General features: G+C 41.3%; 1 protein-coding gene across 2 annotated transcripts; it reads left to right on the top strand.

Annotated features, from left to right (window-relative positions):
- Window positions 1-1,898: 1,898 nt before the first annotated feature.
- On the top strand, window positions 1,899-22,962 carry LOC121584818 (mitoferrin-1). Of its 2 annotated transcripts, XM_041900960.1 has the most exons (5): window positions 2,230-2,306; window positions 20,958-21,078; window positions 21,191-21,419; window positions 21,681-21,737; window positions 21,877-22,962. In XM_041900960.1, exons 3-5 carry the CDS (start codon window positions 21,197-21,199, stop codon window positions 22,407-22,409), a joined length of 813 nt encoding a protein of 270 aa, XP_041756894.1. In that variant the 5' UTR covers window positions 2,230-2,306; window positions 20,958-21,078; window positions 21,191-21,196; the 3' UTR covers window positions 22,410-22,962. The 2 variants fall into 2 exon arrangements, with proteins under 2 accessions (XP_041756893.1, XP_041756894.1); XM_041900959.2 differs by lacking the exon at window positions 20,958-21,078 and having other exon boundaries at window positions 1,899-2,306.
- The last annotated feature ends 4,354 nt before the right edge of the window (window positions 22,963-27,316 follow it).

Below are 27,316 nucleotides of genomic sequence, written 5' to 3'. Positions count from 1 at the left end.
TGAGTCGTTGTCCACAAAGAGGCACAGTAGTCTGTCTAGCTCCTGCCTATCCTTTCTTTGGATTGGTGGATACATCTCATTATTGTAATCCTTTTTTAAATATTCGATGAGGGTTGTTGACGTCATCTTCCTGTATTCAATGGAGAGAGATGCTATGCTACTAGCCTCATGCCATGAATATGCATAGACAACTCCGATATAGTGTTTTTTTCTCAAAGTTGCCGGGATGTCACGTGTCCTACTTATATCAGTACACTTGTAACAATTTAAGAATTATGAAACTTGTATTAGATCAAATAAACCTCACGTAGCAAATAAGCAATTCATTTTTACCAAATTGAACACGCTCATAGAGCCCCACAGTGGAGGTGTCATAATACCCATAAAACCTAGCGGTCAAACAGGGAAATGTTCCAGTCATTTTTCCACCATTCATTTTTCCCATAGGGGATTTTAGAACCACTTAAAATAAGGGCTGCATTTCATGTAGGCTTACCCTGGCGTGACATTTTGATGACCATGTAATTCTCTCTTGGACAAGGGGACTTTTATCAATACATTTGGCTCTATTTACTCTCAGATTCTAAAATGCTAATTAGCATCAAAGTAGACATCTTGCAAAACTACAAATACCTGCAAGCTCCTGCACGTCATCGCTAGCTGACACCTTTGCTAACATGTACACACAAGAAAGTTCACAGAATTGTCCATTTAAAGAAATGTAGCCAATTTGTTAATTACTACATTTAGCTAACATTAGATAGTTAATCCAGAGATTCTTACCTTTTTCTCGATTCGGCAGTCTCGTCCAGCTCGTCATGACATTTGTAGTTCTTTATGATAGCCACATTAGCAGTAATTAGCATTTCATATATATATATATTTTTTAATTGGGGGGGTTAATACAGGCCAATATATTGATAAAATTCACCTTGTCCTAGAGAGATTTACATGGTTATCAAAACGTCACGCCAGGGAAAGCCTACACGAAACACAGCCCTTATTTTAAGTGTTTCTAAAATCCCCTATGGGAAAAATGAATGGTGGAAAAACGATTGGAACCATTTCCCTGTTTGACTGCTAGGTTTTATGACTCATACTGTGGGAATCTATTGACCTCCAAGGAAAAAACGCCACCAGCTGGAGGGAGACAGATAGATTTTCTGTCGAATTGGGCCTCTCTCTTCCTCTTCCTCTCTGGTTTAGCTAAAGTTCCACTCCTTGTACTCCATGCTAGCATCAGCCCTCAGCTAATGTTGAGGAGATTTTGAGTGTTTCCTCATGCCACATGCGGTATTCTAGTGGCATTGTCGATTATTATTTAATAAGGGTAAAAATGACAACATGTATTACTTTTGAAATAGACAAGGGATCAATGACCTTTGTGTCCTTTTTTCTCCTTATATTGGTCATTGAAAAGAACTGTCAGTTCGCGGATTCGATTATGCTGAACCACGGGGCACCGAGCAATGGCCTTTCACGTCATCGGGCGAAAGCGGGGAAGGAGGAGCACCATCTCAAATCGAACAGTAATCTGTGCTGCTCGGTCATTTTGTCAACAAGGCAGCATGGTGCACAGTCCAGAAACATACAACATCTATTTTCCATAAAGTAAATGTTTCCATAAGTAAACTATGTTTTATTGGGAAGGTAGATAAAGCGTTTTTATTTAAAGAAAACACTTTTTCAATGGAAAACCCAGAATCCTGCTAATTGCTACACGTACTTAATTACATAACTTTTGTTTTGAGCCGAGTTCGCCGTGGGCTTTGAAATGGGCACCTGGCTGGCTCACGCCCGGGAGGCAGCCCGCTTTCAAATCAAATGCAATTAACTTTCATTCGATGCAAAACACGCCTACACGGGCCCCCGGGCGTGATCTATCGAGCCCCCTCATTTTGGCAGCAGGGTATCCCTAGCGGGGCTACTTTTCAATGGCATTTTCCGGCTGTTTGTCCCGCCTCATTTTCGGTTTTCTGGATGTTCATTGCTCAAACTAGACAGCCATCGTGTATTCTGCCGACGTCATCTCGGCGCTGGAACTCGGTAATGATGTTGTGGTTATCCATGCCGCCGATTCAGTGCCTGTGTCTAAAGATCGCATTTTGACCAGTCTCCCTCGCATGGAGTTGCGCGCTGACCCTGTGGTGGCAACGGTGGAGATGTCGGAGATTAAAGGTATAGATGGGGAGCCTTCGGACTACGAGAGTTTGCCACCCCATGCCTCATTGACAATCCACATGACAGCAGGAGCAGTGGCTGGAATCCTGGAGCACACGGTGATGTACCCGGTGGACTCTGTCAAGGTAGGCGAGCTAGCTAGCCCATCAACCAAGTGATGGGCTCAATGACCCTTTTCATTCGCATCATTATACATTTCTGCTTTCCAGCTCATCAACAAGCAGAGGAGGAAATAACCTTACCAGACTTACATGTGTGAAAACTAGTTATTGGGCTAGCTAGCTGCTAACTAGCCAGCTAACTAACGTTATGAGACATGCATCTTTGCATAGCAAGACACTGTTGCTCGCTTAGGTGAAATCCTCCCTGTCTCCCTGAAAATACTAGCCCTGTTAATGAAACATGCAATTGAACGTTTCCAGTAACTTATTCAGCCGCACACTTAGCTACAGCTGTTAGTTAGTTAGTTAGCTAGCTTGTTTGCGAAAACGTTCAAATCCAACAACCATCAAGTTCTGGTTGACGCCTGCACATGTTGAGATAGCTCTCTGACATTAACCACACAGTGCCCATTTGTTCTATACAATTATTTGTCTTACCCACAACCGACCTTATTAAACTAGATGTCAGGCAATTGAGGCAAACGGGTGAAGGTCACATGTCTGTGTGCCAGGTTAGAACTGTCAAACGTGCTCAAATTTAGGTGGCTTTGGTGGAAAAGTGTTCCTAAAGGAACTGGACAACTGTAGTTAGTGGTCAATATTTGTTCATATGAAATATACAAAACCAATTGGTTTAGTCCTGGGCTGGACTAGTCAAAGCTGAAGGGCGTGTAGGTAGCCTATAGTAAGAGGACATACAAGGAATGAGTAACTGTAAGTCGCTCTGGATAAGAGCGTCTGCTAAATGACTAAAATGTAAATGTAAGTGGTTGTGAACTTTGTCCCCTGCTATGCCCCGTCTCATTGTATACCGGTAGTTATTGTTTTCCAGCTCATTCAGTGAAGTTCATTCATACACGTTTATCTAAGTACATTGCTGGATAGGATAGCCCCGTGTACATATAAACACTCTTGACTTGACACATCAACAGAATAAAGCTTGTGGCAAAAAAGGCATACAACTTTTCATCTCAGTCAAACCATTAGAATGAGACAATCTGACATGGAGCCAAACTAGGTTGTGTGTCTATTCAACAGGGTTACACAAGCCATTGTCGCCACTTCCTCAGTAGCTGCCAGGATCTGGTGTTGGACCTTTCACGCTGTCCATCTTACAGCTCAAGGTTTTAGAGCGAGACTTTACACGTTTGATCAACACATAGCCATAGTGTTTCATTAACTCAGCTGCTATGAACTTCATTTGAATGTAGGAATAGATTAGAGTTCAGTAGATATTCTGTATCCCATACTTTAAATTGTGCACTGAAAGATTGCTTCTTCGTCACTAATGCTGCGTTTAGATGAGGGACGCAAAAACCGTCATACCTGTCGGCATAGCGGGACAAGAAAGCAAGAAAGAGGGTGATGGCAAAAGCAAGCTAGCGCGAAGGTATGCGTTGCTATGGTGATTTCAGTAAACAATAAGTGCACATCAACATATGGTAGAAAACAATGCTAAGGCAAAAGTTGATCTATTCTAACTTTGGCGGCAAGTTCCGCGGCAGACGGCATTCACCGCCAGCTTCAACGGCATTTACCGTCGTGCTCTCATTGAAAACCATGACATCCGGTTTGCCGTCTGCAATGTAAACGCAGCGTTAGGCCTAAAAGTTTAGTGACAACTGACAAGGAAGTGAACCCTGACAACTAAGAAGCAGCTCATCACTTCAATTGTTTGTCATTGGGCTAGGCCTATTCAGTGGCTGCATAAGACATTACTCATACTCTATTAAGCAATTACAGAGAAGACAGGATGAAGAAAGATGGTACCAGGGTGATTTCCCCATTAGGAGACCCGTGACACAGCAAGAAACTATTGACTGAATCTCTGTAAAATTAGGAAACAATAACTTAGTCGTTGATGTCCCTGTGATAAGGATTGGCAGTAATATTTTTATTGGGGAAAACAAAGTACAGGATGAACACAGACTACATTAATTAATAAAACAATAACCCTTGTGCTTTCCAGGAGCCTACATGACTGATCTAACCTTTTCTTTATGAGATAGTTGCAGGGAGTAACCTACACGTCCCTCTGTACTACTTCTAGAAGTGTTGGGTGTTATCTTCATGTACCAGCATGTAAGTGTTTGGAATCATTCACATTCAGAAAAAGGGTGTGCGCACTATCCCCCTCTTATACACGCTGATTAGCAAACAGCCTCTGCCAGCCATGGGATGCACTCATGAAATGCATTTACACACATACCATGAGCACATATTTAGTCATGACTTTAAATGTAAAAGAAACAAAACACACAGACATCCCCAGCAATCTGTAGGCTATGTTCTGGTCTCCGAGTTTTATTATGGTAGGGTGACTTTAACCCCTACAGTGTGTGAGGTTTCTCAGGCTTCTGAAGTTAGCTTGCTACTGATGAAGTCACTCCCTGCTGAACAACTAAAGCAGCCGTGTCACACAGAAACAGGGATTCCCTGCCCCATGTCTAAATTACAACCTCCATTCATTGTCATGGAAGAGTGGAAAAGAACAGCATGTTTTATGCTTCCCATAGAGCCCAGATGAATTTTGCTCCTTCCAGCCCTGCTTTTCTCTCCAGCCCAAAACAAGCAGGATGAGCTGGTGCGATTTTTCCACTCCAGTGCCAAATGGGTCCTCTTTTTCCTCGCCAGTAGGAAGGGTGCCATTCATGTTAAAACTGAGAGAGAATATATATATTTTAAAACTAAAATATTGTGTAAGAAAGAGTTATCGAAACAATTTGAGTTGATCAGGTGGATGTATTAGAGATGACGACTTCACAGAGTTAGCCTAACCCTAGATCCTGGTAGAATATATTTACTAATAGTTTTATTACTGTGTGTCATCTCCAAATGGTGTGTTTTTTTTTTTTTTTTTTTTTTTATCTACTTCTCCCTGTTATGAAGTATATTTTAAGCCCATCAGGAATGCATTTCCTGGTAGTAAACTAAGCTCGATGGCAGTAGAACAATGCAAACAAATGACTCATAGTGTTTCATTAGTTGCTTGTTGGACAAGGTTAGAAAATAAACCAAATGAAGTAAGGTCACCAAGTTTGTCTAATATTCAATCAATAGGCTAGTTTCCTGGTTCTTTGGCACTGCTCAGCCAGAAAGAGTAGCCATTTTAATAGCCTGAGGCATTGTACCGTCACTGTGAGACCCGCCAACCGGGATAAAGCTAGCTCTGTTTTGTCAAGTGGACTCGTGAGTACAGACGGAGGCAGGCAAAGTCTCTCTCTGCAAGGCTGAGCCCAGAAGTACTGTATGAGCCTAGAGTATCCAAAAGTAAGATGTTTGACAGCACATGTCTCATTCTGGACTCTTTCTTCACCACTTTGTGATTGCTCAATTTTGTTTAGAAACTTCTTACTTCGTTAGTGCTTAAGAGGGGAGGGGACACTTTACTTATCACTTAAAGTAGGCTCTGAAAGAGGATGGCCAGCACCCGGGCAGAGGTCCAACCTGTATCAGTATTACAGATCTGAGATCGCAATAATCACTGATCTGGCTTTCAAGTCTGTCTTTGAAAATATCATTTTTAAATATTGTTTTAACCAGAACCATGCATATAATGCACATTCACTAATAATGACTAATGCCTTGATCACACCGAAAGCATCATTGCGCAAAATAGTACGCGGCATCATGTGGTCCTCTGTAGCTCAGCTGGTAGAGCACGGCGCTTGTAACGCCAAGGTAGTGGGTTCGATCCCCGGGACCACCCATACACAAAAATGTATGCACGCATGACTGTAAGTCGCTTTGGATAAAAGCGTCTGCTAAATGGCATATTATTATTATTATTTATCTGGATATGTGTGCAACAAAAGTTAAACATCCATTGGAAATGAATGTACTTCTAGTGTACTATAATGCAATGACGCTGTCAGTGTGATCGAGGCGTAAGTTCTTGTAGCAGGCATTATCGAAAATTAACACACGTCTAATAAACTATCTCCCAAGCACAAGCCCACGTGCTAGTGAGTAGCAAGCTAGGCCCAATCTTTATATTTAGTTTAGCCAACTTGTATCTATTTGCTAGCTAACAAGGTAGAACAGTTGAATTGTTATGAACACACCCTTCTGTCCGTCTCCAACTGTTTGAACAGCATGCTAGCCTGTCCACTTTGTTCAGATGTTGAAATCATTTTTCTCAGAATGAGAACAAGTTGCCAATTCCTTATATAATTTTGTTTTATGCTTATTGCATTAAAACACACACTAGCCAGCTTGTATAACCGCTTTGGCAAAATGCTGCTAGCGGTACATGGTACAACAAACTGTGCATACATTTTCCAGAATCAATGTTCATTGATACTCCCCCGTTTTAGTAGTGTCTGCTCTGCACGCAATTTGAGGAGTTGAGACATAAAAAGGGTATCGTTAGAAAGGTTAACTTCTCCTCTATTACAGTAAAATAATGTCTCAATGTGTTTTGTGTCCATATGACCGATTATGTTGGACCAAACCTTAAATGCAAATAGCGAGTTGAAACCACTTGTCAGAGAGGAAGAAGTGATCTCTCATCTTTGTTGTTGTGAGTAGCAGGGGGAGGGGCTTGATGTGTGTAAATTGGAAGATGCACCCAGCCTACAGTCATTGCACACAGCACAGAAGAAGCGAAAGAGACGAGACCAAAAAGACAACATGAGAACAAGCGGACATAAACGGTCAGAAAAACGAAGAAAAAAAAAATACATTGATTCTTGCGATACAGGCATTTGGAATATTGCGGAAAAACATTACATTCTAATTAATCGGAATCTTCTATACATCGCCCAGCCCTACATCAGAATCACTTTTTATCGCCAAGTACATTTATACATACCCAGAATTTGCCTTAGTGAGAAGATACTGCCTAGTGTTGTCATGATACCAGAATTTTGACTTCCATACCAGCTTTGGTATCACAATACTTGATACCATCACGATACTCAATACCAAAACGGTACAAAAACAATACCACAAAATAAGAAGACGTATTAGCCAAAGTCACAGAGTGGCACTTGATCCAGACCGATATAAACTCAGCTACTGCTCTGTAAAATCGTTGGGCATCTTTGAGTTCAATATCATTACATTTGAACAATTTTATGTACATTTTCTTGAGACAGCCATATATGCATTAATTGAATCAATTGTACAATCAATGTGATTTTTTTTTCTTCTTACCAATCTAACTACAAAACAACATAATGGTAAACATTTATTTGAGTGCTAAATCTCTATTGATAAACTGGGTAAAACAAGATGTAGCCTAGGTCTATTCACAATACAGGTCAATGCATATTATTCAATAGTAATAATAATAATAATAAGCCATTTAGCAGACGCTTTTATCCAAAGCGACTTACAGTCATGTGTGCATACATTTTTACGTATGGGTGGTCCCGGGGATCGAACCCACTACGCTGGTGTTACAAGCGCCATGCTCTACCAATTGAGCTACAGAGGACCACAATAGTAGTGTGTGAGTGAGTTGTTGAGCTTGTTTTGGCTGATTCATGGGGATACAGATGACAAACAATGCCTTCCATTTAGGACTTATGTTATTGGCAACTGCTAAGATAACATATTTTATTTGTACTGATTTAAAACATTTGCATAGAAGAAATCTCTTTTCTAAAAGTGTGTGCTGTCTCTTTAAGAAATGAATTACTTCATTACCAGTTGGGTCACCTACACTGGCATACTGTTATGTTCAGCTGATAACTTTTTTCTTTCTCTTTCATTCATTCGTCTGATGGTCAAACCAAGAGTGTTAAAACAGTCTGGACAACCCCTCTCTCCCTTTCTATCTCTCTCTGCCTTTCTCTCACACTTCAGTTAATGTCACCTCTCCCAGCTCTTACTGACATCTACCCATGAGCCCCGTCTCTTTCCATTTACTGTAACCAGCATCCTTACCCACTGAGCACCGACAGACACCGGACGTGCATGGACGTTGAAAAGTAGTTGAAATTTGGTCAGTCCACTCTTGCCTTCATGTTAACACAGACAGACCGGACTGGACCATATCTGAACCTATCATTGACGAATGTTTCACGTTTGGATAGCACAGTACAGTGAGTAGAGCACAGAGTACAGTACAGTACAGTGAGTAGAGTACAATCAATACTGAACTCTACTCTACTGTGCTGTATTGTACTGTGCTCTGCTGTGATGTCCAAAGTTGTGAAACTTGAGGAGAATGACATTCATATCCACAATTATGCATTTCTGTGTAGTACAGATCAGGGACCCATTATGTAATTCCGTTACCACTTCAATAGTAGTTCAATAGCCAATCTAGATTTTCTCAAACTCAAGGTGCCATGTCATAGCTGACACCCCGTTCTTTCTGCAGACATCTTTGAATCTTAATTCGGAGCAGATATTCACAAGCTTTTAAAACAAGAAGTGGTTCTCAACATTGAGAGGGGTCACATAAAAACCTGAGGGAGATTTTACCATAATTAAGTTACCAAAGTCTGCACAGTTCTTCACTAAATTAGTTTTTGTAAATGTTTCAGTTGAAATTGTTAAAAGTAGACATTGTGCATAGAGTTGTATGGTTTGTTAAACTTTTGAAATCAATGGTTTTTGTTTGACATACATTTCTAAAGTGAAAATACTGAGTCAAAGTGTAATTTCGTTACTGTGGAATTGCCCTCAGGAATTCCACTGGCAGATGGAGTCCGATACTTTCAGCTGGTTGAATTTGTGCTCTAGCAGGTCCGGAATGATTGTGTTGAAGGCTGAGCTAAAGTCCACAAACAATATCCTCGCATATGTCCTTGGGTTGTCGAGGTAGTGAAGGCCCATGTTGTCGGCGTCGTCCACAGACCTATTGGCTCTGTAGGCGAACTGCATGGCGTCAAGGTGGGCATCATTGGTGGTTTTGAGATGGGACAGGAACAGGGGCCTTATTTATAACCATTGCGTAAATTTCAAACTCAATTTCTATTTGCGCCATTTCAGAAAAGTCTGCGCACGTATACAAATATTGAGATTTATAAACATGGCGCACGCCATACATACGCGTTTCCTGTTATAAATCAGACCTGTCGTAAAACTGTGCACGTGTGAACGAGCATTAAAACTCTGCCTGGAATACGCCTCAATTCACCTTTTATGGTGACAACAACACCCTTTATTTGAGAGAATGCCAAGAGTGTGCAAAGCTGTCATCAAGGCAAAGGGTGGCTATTTGAAGTATCTGTTTAACACTTTTTTGGTTACTACATGATTCCATATGTGTTATTTCATAGTTTTGATGTCTTCACTATTATTCTACAATGTAGAAAATAGTAAAAATAAAGAAAAACCCTTGAATGAGTAGGTGTTCTAAAACTGTTGACCAGTAGTGTATGTGTGAGTGAGCAGATGGAGTGAGTGTGTAGGGCCCTGTGAGTGTGCATAGAGACAATGCAAAAATAAAAGGTCAATAAAGATAGTCCGTGTAGCTATTTTGTTAGCTATTTATCGCTTGGGGATAGAAGCTGAACAAGAGCCTGTTGGTGCCAGACTGGGTTGGAGTCTTTAAGGATTTTACGGGCCTTCCTACCACACCGCCTGATATAGATGTCCTGGATGGCAGGGAGCTCCTCCCCAGTGATGTACTGGGCTGTCCGCACTATCCTCTGTAGCGCCAAGCTCCCCCCCCTTGTTTCCTGTGGTTCATGGTCAGGTCCTTGGTCCTACTGACATTGAGGGAGAGGTTGTTGTTCTGGCACCACACTGCCAGGTCACTGACCTCCTCTTTGTAGACTGACTCATCGTCGCCGGTGATCAGGCCTTCCACCGTCGTGTCGTCAGCAAACTTGATGATGGTGTTGGAGTCATGCGTGGGTCTAGGGCAGCGGTCACGAACCGGTCGATTGCGATCGACAAGTCAATCTCCAAGCCATTCCTAGTCGATCACCAAACATTTCGGAAACATTTTTTAATAATAAAGCCTTGCGCTCCTATAAAAAAAACATGTGTTTCGCGCTGTTGACGATAAGTGCACTTGATTCAGCAGTCCTAGCGCCTGGAAGGCAAAGTGTTACCATTTTGAACCATTTTTATGTGTACCCGGCAGGCCTTGCGCCATAAGACTGTACAAAAAAAGCCTTGAATGCATAGCAAAGTTGATAATGTGAGATTTCCAAACTTTTAAAACCATGACTAGAGAGGGACTCAATGAATACAGCAAAGAGCTGCTGTTATTATGAGTAGGTTCTTGTTTACGTTGTTATTCAGCACTGTCAACACTTTGTTCAACACCTTTCTTTATAAGCCATAAAATGCACGTTATGATAAGCTTGCGTTATTTGCCGCTTGTCTTTTTTAATATTGAGGAATATTTCACTTTCTCTGATCATAGGAGTAACAACATCAATTGGTGCATGAGGCAAAAGTAATGTAGTGTGACTTATGTTTCGCCATCAGCTGGAAGACTGTGTCCCCTTTTCTCAGCGGAGGGAGGGAGAGAGGAGGGACGGTGAGTCGGGTGAGAGGCAGCCTCACCGCTGCTCCCTCCCTACTCTGACTGACAATCAGATGCAGGCTCAATACAGTAAAAAAAACATTATTATGCTCACTCAGCTGTGCCTCACAAATAATACAACAAATGATCTATTACCAGTGTGATCATATACCTACAATTTTGAAATATAATTTTAAAAATGGTCTGAGAAGAACAACATTGGCAGGGCAATTCAAGCGTAGCCAATATGCTATGATGTATTGGGCCTATAGCCTACTGCACAAACCTCTTTGCTACAGAACTCCCGAATTAAACTCTGAAGGTCTTTACCTATCACATCCATAAAACTGTCAATGTATTAATTAATAACCTCTTATCATATCCTCATTCTGAACGGTCGCAACCTTCTTGGATCTGCAAAAACCCCAGCCTTACTCATGATTCAGTACTACACAAATTGTTTTAATTATTTATTTACTAGTTAACTAAATAATAACACAGAATTAACATATACACTTAATACATGAGAAAAAGTCCTTAGCGGACTAACAACAACATGACTGCTTGTTTACCAAAAGAGGGAGGGGTAGAGAGCGAGAGGGTGGAAGAGAAAGAGACACTTATCGTTGCTACATTTGGAAACTACTCTCAAAGTAATCATAATATTTTGCACACAAACCACCGCCCGTTTGGAGTAAGAAATCATGAATGCATTTACTTGTGGATGCCTTTCTTTGTCGTCTATATCTGTCGAACCCAAGCTCTCTGGGAAAGGGTTTTTTGGCTGGGTCTTCACTAAGCTCACTTGTAAGGCTCTGATTGTCCACAAGACGTCACAATGTCCTTCTTCTTAGTTGTCCTGGTTTGTAGTGGGTGTTTCTTTAGAACAGCTACTTAGCTGTACCAGTAATTGTCTGAGAGGGGAGATTTCTTCTCCTCTCCACCTCGTGTGGTTAGTCAGAGTTTGAACCACTTTACACCCACAGCTGCAGCCTGGCAATGTTCGGGTCTAGTCTGGGAGGTGAGGTTATCTTCTTAACCTTCTTAATCTTAACCTCTTTCTGGTCTGATATATGTTAATTCTTAAACTATCCTTTTATACACTGGTTAAAAGGGTGTTCCGTCATGCTCACACGCTCTCTGAGCTCCCTCAGGGCGTGGCTACTTACTTGTGCAAAGCTTATATGAAAAACAATAATCTCATTAGAAAACTAAAATCCCATTCCTATCTAAACAAAAATATTTTCATCATTTTTCATATTATATACACATTGGATGAAAACTTGACAGATAAAGGGGATATACTTTCCAAGTTACTGTATTTTCTTGATACCATTTGTAATGACATAACAAACCATATGACATGATTATTCTTTAGATCCCCACTGACCATTCCCCACATTCTTATCTTAGAAATATTGTTCCAGTATTCACTTTTTGGATGTTAGAGTGTTGGGCGGAAAAAGTATCTGGAGACAAAGGACATCCCTTTAGCCAATATGGTAGGGTAAAGAGAGAGTGTCCTCTCCTTAAATTTATGACAGGGTGTGAGGTGTCAAAAAAAACCCCACATCAGTTCCCTCCTCCCCTCTTCTGTCGGTGGGAGAGGCCTGGTTACTGTCAACCATTGCCAAGCTGATCTGAGCCATTGGATCCTCACACAGGACAGTCATGACAGTTGCATAGGCTTATGTTTTGTAAGTCATGTTTGAAAAAAATCTGAGTGGTAGATCTCGGCTTGCATTTTGACTCAAAGTGATCTTGACTCAGAAAAGGTTGGTGACCACTGGTCTAGGGTGTCTGAGATGGTGGAGTTAGTGCCATAACAATCCTCTCAAAGCACTTCATGATTACAGAAGTGAGTGCTACAGGGTAGTAGTCATTGTGGCATGAAGCCTTAGAATCTTTGGGGACAGGAATGATAGTGGTCATCATAAAACATGTGGGGATTACAGACTGGGAAAAGGAGAGGTTGAAAGTTACTGCATGCTCTGAGAACGCACCCTGAAATTCCGTTGGGCCCTGCAGCCTTGCGGGTGTTGACCTGATTAAAGACCTTTCTCACGTCGGCCTTGGAGAGCGAGATCACCCAACCCTCTGGGTTGGTGACGGCCCTCACACCCGGTACGATGTTGTCAAAGCGTGCATAAAATGCACTGAGTTCGTCTGGTAGAGAGGCATCGTTGGTCAGATCACGGTTGGGTCTTCCTTTGTAATCCGTAATGGACTGTAGCCCCTGCCACATGCGGCGGGCGTCGGAGCCTGTGTAATAGGATTCCACCTTATTCCTATATTGTCCTTTTGCTCATTTGATGACTCTGCAGAGGTCATAGCGGGACATATTCCTGTTCTTGGCCGTAGCCTCAGGGTTGTCTACGGCAGCCCTGTGTGTGGTAGCCCTCTCCTTTAGTTTAGCGGCAATCTCTGTGTTAATCCATGGCTTTTGATTGTGGAAGCAGCGAACCCTCACCATAGGGACAACGTCGCCGATACATTTTCTAATGAAGCCGGTGACGGAGGTGGTTAGCTCGTCAATGTTATCAGCGGAGTGTCGAAACATATTCCAATAAGCGCTAACAAAGCCGTCCTGTAGCATAATCTCTGAAACTGGTGACCATTTCTCAATGGAGAGAGACACAGGTACAGTGAGGGGAAAAAAGTATTTGATCCCCTGCTGATTTTGCACGTTTGCCCATTGACAAAGAAATGATCAGTCTATAATTTTAATGGTAGGTTTATTTGAACAGTGAGAGACAGAATAACAACAAAAAAATCCAGAAAAACGCATGTCAAAAATGTTATAAATTGATTTGCATTTTAATGAGGGAAATAAGTATTTGACCCCCTCTCAATCAGAAAGATTTCTGGCTCCCAGGTGTCTTTTATACAGGTAACGAGCTGAGATTAGGAGCACACTCTTAAAGGGAGTGCTCCTAATCTCAGCTTGTTACCTGTATAAAAGACACCTGTCCACAGAAGCAATCAATCAATCAGATTCCAAACTCTCCACCATGGCCAAGACCAAAGAGCTCTCCAAGGATTTCAGGGACAAGATTGTAGACCTAAACAAGGCTGGAATGGGCTACAAGACCATCGCCAAGCAGCTTGGTAAGAAGGTGACAACAGTTGGTGCGATTATTCGCAAATGGAAGATACACAAAATAACTGTCAATCTCCCTCGGCCTGGGGCTCCATGCAAGATCTCACCTCGTGGAGTTGCAATGATCATGAGAACGGTGAGGAATCAGCCCAGAACTACACGGGTCCTCCCTCTTGTCAATGATCTCAAGGCAGCTGGGACCATAGTCACCAAGAAAACAATTGGTAACACACTACGCCGTGAACGACTGAAATCCTGCAGCGCCCGCAAGGTCCCCCTGCTCAAGAAAGCACATATACATGCCCATCTGAAGTTTACCAATGAACATCTGAATGATTCAGAGGAGAACTGGGTGAAAGTGTTGTGGTCAGATGAGACCAAAATCGAGCTCTTTGGCATCAACTCAACTCGCCGTGTTTGGAGGAGGAGGAATGCTGCCTATGACCCCAAAAACACCATCCCCACCGTCAAACATGGAGGTGGAAACATTATGCGTTGGGGGTGTTTTTCTGCTAAGGGGACAGGACAACTTCACCGCATCAAAGGGACGATGGACGGGGCCATGTACCATCAAATCTTGGGTGAGAACCTCCTTCCCTCAGCCAGGGCATTGAAAATGGGTCGTGGATGGGTATTCCAGCATGACAATGACCCAAAACACACGGCCAAGGCAACAAAGGAGTGGCTCAAGAAGAAGCACATTAAGGTCCTGGAGTGTCCTAGCCAGTCTCCAGACCTTAATCCTATAGAAAATCTGTGGAGGGAGCTGAAGGTTCGAGTTGCCAAATGTCAGCCACGAAACCTTAACTTGGAGAAGATCTGCAAAGAGGTGTGTAAACCTGGTGGCCAACTACAAGAAACGTCTGACCTCTGTGATTGCCAACAAGGGTTTTGCCACCAAGTAATAAGTCATGTTTTGCAGAGGGGTCAAATACTTACTCATTAAAATGCAAATCAATTTATAAATTTTTTGACATGCGTTTTTCTTGATTTTTTTGTTGTTATTCTGTCTCTCACTGTTCAAATAAACCTACCATTAAAATTATAGACTGATCATTTCTTTGTCAGTGAGCAAACATACAAAATCAGCAGGGGATCAAATACTTTTTTCCCTCACTGTACTTCCTGTTTGAGTTTCTGCTTTTAAGTACAGAGTCATGATCTGATTTGCCAAATGGCGGACGAAGGAGGGCCTTGTATGCTTGCTTTTGGGTGGAATAACAGTGGTCTAGGACTTTATCGCCCTGAGTGGCGTTGGAGACATGTTGTTGGAAGTGTCTTAGTGACGCGGAATAAAATTGATGGCAACCAGAAAAATAACCTACATCCAGAGGCTTTCTTGCTTGTTTATAGCCTTGTACAGTTTGTGACAGCTTGTTATTTTTCTTGTCCTGAGGTGGAATTGATAAAATTGATAAGTAGAGCAATGTTTAAATGCCACAGGATATCTGAACATCATTGCCAATCAGGTGCATCCCTTCATGGCAGCAGTGTATCCATCTGAAAATGGATTTTTTTTCAGCAGGATAATTCCCCATGTCACAAGGCTAGAATTGTCCAGGAATGGTTCCACGAACATGACAGTGAATTCAGCTTACTGCAGTGGCCTGCCCAGATCTCAATCCAATTGAGCATCTGTGGGATGAGATGGAACAAGCTATTTGGAGTAGAAATCCACTATCAGCCAACTTGACACAACTGTGGGAAGCATTGGAGTCAACATGGGCCAGCAACCCTGTGGAACGCTTTCGACACCTTGTACAGTCCATGCCCCGACAAATTGAGGCTGTTCTGAGTGCAAAAGGGTCTGCAACTGATAAGTTGCGTCAATTCAAATCTGGTATTGGAACAAAAAGAGGTCAATACACATCTTCTAAAATAGACTAGTATTTTAATTAATGCAAAACACTTAAATGGTAAATATGATGTTCGTATATACGGGTCCACTGAAAAACCACACAGGGCAGTCGGAGAACTGGTCCATTGTTATAAGTTCTTCTTTAAATACTCTGACAGAGATAGTTCCCGCTCCCTGCTGGCCTATCAGAGTAGAGACTGAGCGTGGTTTAGACTTACTCAGCCTATCGTTGGCGCACAGGCTGATCCCAGCCCCTTGGCGCTTCACTGTTGCCAGGCATAAGTTGTTATCTGCAGCTTGTCCCGAGTCAGCAACCCCAGACATCTTTGTAGCAGAACACATGTCCTTGAGCGTTCTAACAAAGAGGCAGTGTGTATGTGTCTGTGTGAATCACAAGTCTGTCTCGGCCTACCCCCTAATAGTTCCTCACATTAATCACAGCTTGTTATGTTGACCAATTTATATCAGTACAGTACAAACCTGTTATGTTTAATCATTAATGCTTTCTTATTAAGCTAACAGCACATCTAAAATATAAGAGAATAATTTCCCTAGCAACTCAATATTAGGAAGGTGTTCCTTTATATCTTGAACACTCAGTGTATATTTATCTTTTTTTTTTTGGGGGGGAGTATTGCTAGGTATTACTGCACTGTTGGAGCTAGAAACGCAAGCATTTCCTGAGTAGATCCTTATTGTTTACAAAAGTACGCTCACTAATTTATCTCACCTTGTGAAAATACCTCTGCTCTCCCAAGCTTAGATCAGATGCAATAAAACTTGTAGCAATGTTGAGGACCAGGGCTGCCCACATACTGGAGTAGGTTCAAAATCTAAGTCCTTGTATGGAATTGTTTGAGCAAATCTGCACGTACACGTGTATTGATAAAATGATAAATTAATGAAGGTCGTTGTCTCATCAGTTTAATTGTCCAATCGTGTCTCTGGCTAGTTGGTGTGCCTTGTTGTGGGTAGGCTAGCCTATTCCATCCATTTCACCTAAGAATACAATGTATAGCCTAGTTGTATAGACTACAGAGAAGGCATTGGGGTCATTCCATGTCAATTCAGCAAGCCATGACACCCACCATCTCAGATTGTTCTGAAATCGTTTCTTTAGTTAGAAACTGATAAGATTAGCGTTCCTGCAACATTTTCTTGACATTTGATCTCTGAGAAATTACGCTAATTGATTGCACCCAAATTGGCTGTTTTAATTTATAGGATTCATATAATATTCAATAAATATAGTACCTAACATCCGTTTTGGGCCAAACTTTTTTCTAACAATAGCCACATTTCCATCCACTGTTTTTATGCGAGTAAAGTCATACTGAAAAAAAAAAAACACAACCGCTGTGATAGAAACAGAACGTTTCGGTACAATTTTATAAATGCCAACAGATAATTCCTTCGTTCGACATGGTGGGATCTTTTTGTGTTTTGTAAAATTAATTATGCAAGAAATTGCAGTGGAAATGCCTTTATGCATAATTATTGATATAATAACCATCATATCGAACTAAACTTGGAGTCATGCGATGATATGTTGTGTGGTCCTCCCACTACGACTAGGGAAACCATGCAGTTTATTAGGCTACAGATGAAATAACTTATGATGAACTTCACAGGGTGGTGAAAGTGCTCGGTGATCATGATGCTCCTTTCCAATAAATATCGAGGGTCTGATTCTGGTGACATGATTATCGATGCTTGACTGCCGTTTGACAAATAAAAATATTCTCGCTCTTATTCATAAATCTCATCATGTAGACTACCTGTGTCTGCGAGCTGTTGGCTAGAGTGCATATGCTAAGACCAGAGTAGGCACATTTGCTATTTAATGTAACAGTTTTTGTAAAAAAACTATTGGTAGAGTTGAAAATGCGATGGAAACACATTGAACATTAGATTTTTATTCGGTACATGAAAGCAGAAGGGAAAAAGTACATTTTGTGTGCACTATGTCATCACACATTGATTTTTATCTGCAACAAGTCCGTTTGGTGGAAACACACCACTGGTGTGAAAATGCGCATATTCCCTTTTATGCGGATTTTAGAATATTCACATGAAAATCTGTTGCCAATTGGATGGAAACCTAGCTATTAAATAAGACCTGAGGAATCCAAAGAAATTGTCAAAAGCCACCCACAGACCCCCCAAACCCCACACCAATCCCTCCCCAACAACAAGTGTTATGGAGTTGCGTCTGAGTATTGTTTATTCATCCTATTTAATGTATTCTCTGTGACTTTGGCGATGTTTTTTCCCCTTTTCAGAGAAATTAGTCATGGAAGTTGTTAGGTTTATGTCCCATCCTACATCCTGATAATACCAGGTTCTGACCACTAGATCGTGGTGTTCCTGAATGTTAAAGGTATAGTTCACCCAAATTACAAAAATTACATATTGGTTAACTTATGCATTAGTTTAGTTTATTTTGCCACTGTTTTAAATGCTAACTTTTTATCATTGGTGGCACAAATCCAATGCAAGTCAATGGTACCCATATTAGCATTTTTGCACTTCATATCCAAATAATCAATAATTGAGTTACACAGTCCATTTTTAGATACTTTAGGATGATTTGGACATGAAACGTGAAAATGCTAATATACATTGGGGAAAAAAAGTATTTAGTCAGCCACCAATTGTGCAAGTTCTCCCACTTAAAAAGATGAGAGAGGCCTGTAATTTTCATCATAGGTACACGTCAACTATGACAGACAAATTGAGATTTTTTTCTCTCCAGAAAATCACATTGTAGGATTTTTAATGAATTTATTTGCAAATTATGGTGGAAAATAAGTATTTGGTCACCTACAAACAAGCAAGATTTCTGTCTCTCACAGACCTGTAACTTCTTCTTTAAGAGGCTCCTCTGTCCTCCACTCGTTACCTGTATTAATGGCACCTGTTTGAACTTGTTATCAGTATAAAAGACACCTGTCCACAACCTCAAACAGTCACACTCCAAACTCCACTATGGCCAAGACCAAAGAGCTGTCAAAGGACACCAGAAACAAAATTGTAGACCTGCACCAGGCTGGGAAGACTGAATCTGCAATAGGTAAGCAGCTTGGTTTGAAGAAATCAACTGTGGGAGCAATTATTAGGAAATGGAAGACATACAAGACCACTGATAATCTCCCTCGATCTGGGGCTCCACGCAAGATCTCACCCCGTGGGGTCAAAATGATCACAAGAACGGTGAGCAAAAATCCCAGAACCACACGGGGGGACCTAGTGAATGACCTGCAGAGAGCTGGGACCAAAGTAACAAAGCCTACCATCAGTAACCCACTACACCGCCAGGGACTCAAATCCTGCAGTGCCAGACGTGTCCCCCTGCTTAAGCCAGTACATGTCCAGGCCCGTCTGAAGTTTGCTAGAGTGCATTTGGATGATCCAGAAGAGGATTGGGAGAATGTCATATGGTCAGATGAAACCAAAATATAACTTTTTGGTAAAAACTCAACTCGTCGTGTTTGGAGGACAAAGAATGCTGAGTTGCATCCAAAGAACACCATACCTACTGTGAAGCATGGGGGTGGAAACATCATGCTTTGGGGCTGTTTTTCTGCAAAGGGACGACTGATCCGTGTAAAGGAAAGAATGAATGGGGCCATGTATCATGAGATTTTGAGTGAAAACCTCCTTCCATCAGCAAGGGCATTGAAGATGAAACGTGGCTGGGTCTTTCAGCATGACAATGATCCCAAACACACCGCCCGGGCAACGAAGGAGTGGCTTCGTAAGAAGCATTTCAAGGTCCTGGAGTGGCCTAGTCAGTCTCCAGATCTCAACCCCATAGAAAATCTTTGGAGGGAGTTGAAAGTCTGTGTTGCCCAGCGACAGCCCCAAAACATCACTGCTCTAGAGGAGATCTGCATGGAGGAATGGGCCAAAATACCAGCAACAGTGTGTGAAAACCTTGTGAAGACTTACAGAAAACGTTTGACCTGTGTCATTGCCAACAAAGGGTATATAACTAATTATTGAGAAACTTTTGTTATTGACCAAATACTTATTTTCCACCATAATTTGCAAATAAATTCATAAAAAATCCTACAATGTGATTTTCTGGATTTTTTTTCTTCTCATTTTGTCTGTCATAGTTGACGTGTACCTATGATGAAAATTACAGGCCTCTCTCATCTTTTTAAGTGGGGGAACATGCACAATTGGTGGCTGACTAAATACTTTTTCCCCCCACTGTAGGTACCATTGACTTGCATTGGATTTGTGCCACCAATAAGAAATAAATAAAAATTAAGCCAGGAACAGCACCAACTAGTGGTCAGAACCTGGTAATATCAGGATGTAGGATAGGGCATTAACCTAACAACTTCAATGACTAATTTCTCTGGACAGGGGGGAAAAAACATCACCAAATTCACTGTGAATATATTACATAGGATGAAGAATCAATACTCCGAGCCGCAGCCCAATACTACCTGTGAGACATAGAGAACGGATACTATATACTCGTTGTTGGGGTGGGATTGGCATGGGGGTCCGTGGGTGGCTTTTGACCATTTCTTTGGATTCCTCATGTCTAAATCATAGTTAGAAAAAAGATTGGTCCAAATCGGATGTTAGGTATAATATTTATTAAATGTATGAATCCAATAAATTAAAATGGACAATTTGGGTGCATTCAATTAGCTTAATTTCTCAGAGATCAAATCATATTTCAACAAAATAATGTTGCAGGAATGCTTATCTGTTTCTAACAACATAAACAATTTCAGAACAATCTGAGATGGTGAGTGTCAATCCTCTTTCTTGTGCTCTTTGAGGTAGAACGACCCATTTGGAATCCTCCTTTCAAAAACGTATTGAGAGATGAATGCAAGAAAAGTAATGTCTCATGTAAGTAAAATATAACTACAGAAGCTAGTCTTGAGGGCACATGCAGAATTAATTGTATCCTTGAGGTAGAGTTCAACAATGTGTGTGATTTGTGTAGAGTTTTAGTTCAACTGACAAAAACTTCAACTCTAAGTTGTATGAATTCCTCAAGCCTCCAGATCTATCTGAAGGAAATGTAATTGATATTTTATTGTTTGGGGAAAGGAAGGAAACACAAGGCAATATGCTAAGGAAGATATAAATGGCCTGTTTTTTGGGCTGCCAAACATTTTAGGCCAAATAAAAACATTCTTTGTGCTGTCCAAATAACTTGGCATGGCAGGGTATAACAAATAACTGCCACAGCCCCTAGGCCTGGGACAGACGCGCATCAGGACATGAGTTCTGCCAAGAACAGACATTAACAGAAACATGGCAGGACATCAGATCACTGGAGAAACAATAACCTCAGAAACAGACAGCCCAGGTGAGTGTATGGAGGTTTGACTATGGTCTTTAGTTTAGCTTTAGTAGGTTGTATAGATCACATCATGAGAAGCTAGGGTCTCTCACTTCAAATGTCCCTCTTCTTTCTCCAGACCAGGATGCAGAGTTTGCATCCAGACCCGAAGGCTCAGTACAGCAGCGTGTACGAGGCCCTGAGAAGGATCATCCAAACGGAGGGTCTCCTCAGACCCTTGAGGGGCCTCAACATCACCATGCTGGGTGCTGGCCCTGCCCACGCCCTCTACTTTGCTTGCTACGAACAGGTCAAGCGCACACTCAGCGAAGTCATTCAGAATGGAGGAAACAGCCACATAGCCAATGGTATAGTACAGTTCTGTTTCCCTTGGAACTCTCTCACATTTCACACTGACCACTGGAAGGTGACCACTGGAACCACTGTAACATGGCACAGAAAGAAGTTAATTGTTTTGGTAGTCGTGTTGGCAGTTTTGATAAACTTACAGTATAAACAATTGGCTTGAGACAGTTGAGGTGAGAACTGATGTAGTATCACGAGGTATTGTATGTTGATGGGTGGTAACATGTGGAGGCCTGACTGACTGATAACTTTGTCCGAACTAGGACTGGCAGGCTGTGTGGCCACTGTGCTGCATGACGCAGTCATGAACCCTGCTGAAGGTAAGGCTTTCAAAGGGGGCATTGGGGTGTAAGATCTTGATTTTTGTGACGTTCTCAATTAGAAATTAGTACAGAATATGAACCCCCTTCTCTTTGTTCCCCTGTCTGTGTGACGGTGCTGTCCTGCATCGTGTCTTAGTGGTGAAACAGCGGCTGCAGATGTACAACTCTCCCTATCGGAACCTGTTGGACTGTGTTCAGACTATACAACGTACTGAGGGGCTTGCAGCCTTCTACCGCAGCTACAGCACACAGCTGACCATGAACATTCCCTTCCAGGCTGTCCACTTCATGACCTATGAGCTGATGCAGGAGCGGCTCAACCCCCACAGACGGTACCACCCCGGCAGCCACATACTGTCTGGGGCTGCGGCAGGGGCCGTGTCTGCAGCGATAACCACCCCGCTGGATGTGTGTAAGACCCTGCTCAACACACAGGAGAACGTAGCGCTCAGCTCCATGCACTTCAGTGGTCACCTCACAGGCATGGCAAATGCCTTCAGGACAGTGTATCGCTTTGGCGGCATGGCTGCCTTCTTCAAAGGGATCCAGGCCCGGGTCATATATCAGATGCCCTCCACTGCAATTGCCTGGTCAGTCTATGAGTTCTTTAAGTACTTCCTGACCAAGCAGCAGATGGAGAGAGAGGCTGGGACAGCAGGCCCAGTCTGAGGAAGGGCTGTGGAGGGGGTCGACCATCCACCACATCTATACTGGAGGCTCCTGGCTCTCCAATGGAATCAATGCAAAAAGTCTCATCATATACGCAAAGTCGTGTTCATAATGTATATCTGTGTGCTGTTGTGTAATAATCTCAGTGCATTTTCTCAAAGGGAAGTCACTGCAATGGAGGAAGTTTGTAAGACTTGCTGTGGGAGTGGTAGACCGTGGCACTCCTTACCCTTCACTTTTACCTACCCAGCAAGCCCTTCCATTGTGCAGTGTCATTCATTAGAGGAGTGGAGGCTATTACATGAACAGGAAATGCATAGATGGCTTGTTTTTCCAGTAATGCAGAGTAAAGGACATCTTCATATGGCAACAGGCCCTTTTCAAAAATCACCCGTTCACTACGCGCACAACACTCCCAACTTCATCTATCTCTATCTGGTGACTGTATTTGTATGATTGTGTTTGGCTACATTCATACAGTATGTATACTGAACAAAAATTTAAATGCAACAATTTCAACTATTTTACTGAGTTACAGTTCATATAAGGAAATCAGTCAATTGAAAGAAATTCATTAGGCCCTAATCTATGGATTTCACATGACTGGGCAGCGGCGCAGCCATTGGGGAGCCAGGCCCAGCCAATCAGAATGAGTTTTTCCCCACAAAAGGGCTTTATTACAGACAGAAATACCCCTCAGTTTCATCAGCTGTCTGGGTGGCTGGTCTCAGACGATCCCGCAGGTGAAGAAGCCAGATGTGGAGGTCCTGGGCTGGCATGTTTACACATGGTCTGCGGTTGTGAGGCTGGTTTGACGTACTGCCAAATTCTCTAAAACTACGTTGGAGGCGGCTTATGGTAGAGAAATGAACATTCAATTCTCTGGCAACAGCTCTGGTGGACATTCCTGCAGTCAGCATGCCAATTGCACGCTCCCTAAAAACTTGAGACATCTGTGGCATCGTATTGTGTGACAACTGCACATTTTTGTGGCCTTTTATTGTGTCCAGCACAAGGTGCACCTGTTTAATGATCATGCCGTTGAATCAGCTTCTTGATATGCCACACCTGCCAGGTGGATGGATTATCTTGGCAAGGAGAAATGTTCACTAACAGGGATGTAAACAAATGTGTGCACAAAATGTTAAGAGAAATAAGCTTTTCGTGCAAATGGGGGAAAAAAAGGGATGTTTTATTTCAGCTCATGAAACATGGGACCAACACTTTATATGTTGCGTTTGTATTTTTGTTCAGTATAGATCTGATATGGGAACTTTTTATTTACTTTTCAGGGCTTGCATTTTATGGATTCGGAAGAGACACATGGCTGTTTGCTTGTTTTATTTCCTTGTGTATTTATAAACACAGAACAATTGCGCTTTCAAAGTGCCTCTTTAGTAATGAAGTCAGCTACAACTTCAAAGCTTTTTGTGTTGTTCAGATTGTTATTTTTCCATTATCATAATCATTGTTTGCCATTAAAAGGGCTTGTTATCATTCTGTAGATTAAATCTCATATAGTCTTTAAATGTTACCTCTGGAAGCCAGATTTTATCAATCATAGCAAGAAACCACTGATGTCAAAACCAAATGTACTGAAATAGGACCATATTGTTATTTTTCCTTGGCATCATGCAATGTGCCTATGGTCTGAGCTGAACCTTTCAAGATGAGGGCTATTTTCTATTCAGCGTTGTTAGTTCTGAGATCTACATACAGTAGTGCATCGTGCCCTTTTGGTTCAACCCCTAAACGTTGGGTATTTTCACTTTAGATCTTCATTCAAACCTCCGCACCTCCCATACTCAAGTCTGCAGTAGTTTAGTTTCAGTAATTTATTTTAACCACACAGTGAAGTGAGTCAGCCTCCTTTTCCTGAGGTTATTGGAATCCCTCGTAATATCAAAGGTATATAGGCCGTAACGGCCCAAATATTTGCCTTGTTTGAGCACAGTAGTGGACCTATGCTCTGGAATCACGCACAATGATCGAGAGTGTTAGTGTAAATTATATAACGACCTTCTATGTTGCAGAGAAGAGTCAGTTTTTGTATATTTTAGTGAGTGGTTGTTTTCCCAGGAGGCACTTCATTATGCAGGTCCTCAGGTGGACCAAACGTCAGCACCAAACCTGTCAGAGGCTGGTGCCATGGATCATCTCATCTCTGCATTCAGACATCTGTGATGTTGTTCATATTTAGCTTTTGATTAAAATATCATGCTTGTAAAAATGTACATAGTTAATCTGTATTGAAATTATTTTTTGTGATTGGCAAATTTGACTGATTCTCTTTCGGAAAATAAACACTAAATGTTCTAGACAGCAGAATTTGGAATGAGTACCACTGCAGCCCACACCAGTTAAACAGGCGAGCCCTTTAAGCGTTGGATTCTGTCTGACAGTGAGACCAGTACTAATGGCTTACCAGATGAGCTGTTTGTTCTCTGGCCTGTTTTAGTCACATACTGTGCTCTCCCTCTTCCCAGCATCTTGGCTCAGCGTTTTCTGCTCAGAAGCAGACATTCCTCCACATATTGCTGTAACCACAAAGCTGCAAGATTTGTTTGTTTGCTTTTAATTAAAAGCTTATGTTTTATTTTCATTCACCAGTGAAGTATAGAGTTCTATGAGATCTCCAAAGATCACAGTCCCTCAAATGTAGGCTAATTAATTCCTTGTTAAAATCCTAAAGATATGCATTGTATGCTTCCACTCGCAAACCTGTAGTTTTGAAGGTAGCGGTGAACCTACCTGTGAAATAACTATAAATGAAAGGACTGCTTATTGGCAGTCCTTTCAGTCCAAGCATCATCTCCAGCCAAAATATCTTTAGCATATTTTTCTTTGGATTTCTTCATTTAAGCTTGTAATTTAGCTGTCTTGAGGTTTATTGCCTTATGTTTGAAAAGTCACTGTGTGCCTCAGCATTTTATGAAGGGTAGCGATATGATAATTTATTCTCCAACTGTACTGTATCTGTGAAGGCTGAAGTGTTTGGTGGAAGGGGTCATTTTAGTCTAAACTGGGACTACCAGGTGAACAGTGGTAGAGAGAAATTGGCATAGTACATGACCATTTCTTTTAATTTAAATGAAGTTACTCCTAATTTGAGCCTTTTCTGTGTGTGTTTTATAGAATTACACCTATGTTTTTGCTAAATATCACAGCATGTAAATATAAACAAATGTGCAACACTAACACATTTAGGTTGATTTAAATTCAAGCTTATTTACAACTATTGGACAGCTTTAGGTTCATTAATTTGATGTTAGTTTCTGGCATATTGTTGATTCATATTTCTGAAAAGTGGAATTTAAGACTTATGTCATGCATGTTTCCTTACAAATGCAAAACATGCCATTTCTGTTTTATGCCTTTTATTCAATTTGTATTAATCTTCTGCTTAAATGCTTGTCATTCAGTTGACGGAATTCATTCCATTAAAAAGCACTCACCAGATCTTTTAACCGCTCTACAAATAATACTGCTCTTATGCATTGTTAAACGTTTAGCAGGACTGATATTCTATTTAAGAAAATTGGAGATGGGTTGGTTGATAATTCAAGATAATTAGAATATTGGAAACATTTGATTTAACTAATATTGTTCAGGGATTCAGTATATGAAGTACCTTTTTAGCTTCTGAATCCTTTTTGATCAAATATCCACAGAATACAGGTCTTGCCTTGTTTAGACACATTGCATTACAGCCCTAGAGATAAGGAATAAATACTTTAAGAAGTCTGCTAAAGCCGTGCTTAATTATCTAGCTTTTCTAACTTTACCGTAAGATCATTTCAACAATGTACATCGTAAGTAATATTATTAAGTATGCCACATGAATAAGTGATTTATATGTTTTAATGGAAATTGGAGAATTAAAATCTTGTCCAGGGATGTTCATCATGTAACATTGTTGCTTCTTTTTTGCACACAATGAAACTGGGATGATATGACTATAGAGTGCCATCTACAGTAAAATTGTTTTAGATTTTGGAAAACAAATACCATGCAAATGTTTAAATGATTGTGGTTATGCTGCTACAGTAAGTAACACTTGAGCTCAAATAAAATGCAAGTGGTCAATGTTGTGTTTATTGGATAAACCTATTATTTTAGTTGAGAATGGTGTAAAGGACTATCACTGAGGGCTCAATCTAAAGTAGACGGACAAGTCTACCTTAAACTTTGTTGCATTAGAACCAATAGAGGGCACTATAGTTGAATGTTCATCTCATGGATAGCCTCCTTAAAGCAGACTGCACCCATGAGGGCACTGCTAGAGAGATGTAGGCCTATATCCAAGATAAACCAGAGCCTGTCCTTTCCAAATTGAGTACCACAGTATGAGTTCTAATACCCTATTAAAAACCTAGCGGTAAAACCCGGTAATGGTTCCAAATGTTTTTTCACAATTCATGTTTGCGTCAGCGATTTTAGAATTACTTCATATAAGGTCTGTGTTTCGTGTAGGCTTACCCTGTCGTGACGTTTTGATAACCGCGCAAATCTCTGTAGGACAAGGTAATTTATCAATATATTCGCCTGTAATTACCCCCCAAAACCAAACGCTAATTAGCCGCTAATGTGGCTATCATACAGAACTACACATCTTGTCGCAAGCTTTGACGTCATCCCGCAAGCACATTTCTCAATGCAAACTCATCGACAAGTGGCATGTAACCTAACAAGTAGAAATGATAGCCTTTTATAGTTTATCGTGTGTATTCTTGTTTATTATTTTTTTTATTACTCAATTTTTTAAAATTACCCTCTGCCTGGCCTTGTAGCAAACTAGCTAACCTAAAGTCTCCGTCGTTCAGAACTTACACAAGGACGGTTCTGTGCTATGTACCGGATTGTAACCACTACTCTGATAAGCACATATGCATTTGATCATTTAACGA

Source organism: Coregonus clupeaformis, chromosome 16, assembly GCF_020615455.1.
Source record: "Coregonus clupeaformis isolate EN_2021a chromosome 16, ASM2061545v1, whole genome shotgun sequence".
Classification (NCBI taxonomy): domain Eukaryota; kingdom Metazoa; phylum Chordata; class Actinopteri; order Salmoniformes; family Salmonidae; genus Coregonus; species Coregonus clupeaformis.
The sequence above is the reverse complement of the archived record's forward strand: the minus strand, read 5'-3'. Positions and strand labels throughout refer to the sequence as shown.

Coding starts and splice junctions, on each gene's coding strand:
- LOC121584818 (XM_041900959.2), top strand. CDS start 2,124: ATGGAGTTGCGCGCTGACCCTGTGGTGGCAACGGTGGAGATGTCGGAG. Junction 2,307..21,190: donor ACCCGGTGGACTCTGTCAAG/GTAGGCGAGCTA, acceptor TTCTTTCTCCAG/ACCAGGATGCAGAGTTTGCA. Junction 21,420..21,680: donor AAACAGCCACATAGCCAATG/GTATAGTACAGT, acceptor TGTCCGAACTAG/GACTGGCAGGCTGTGTGGCC.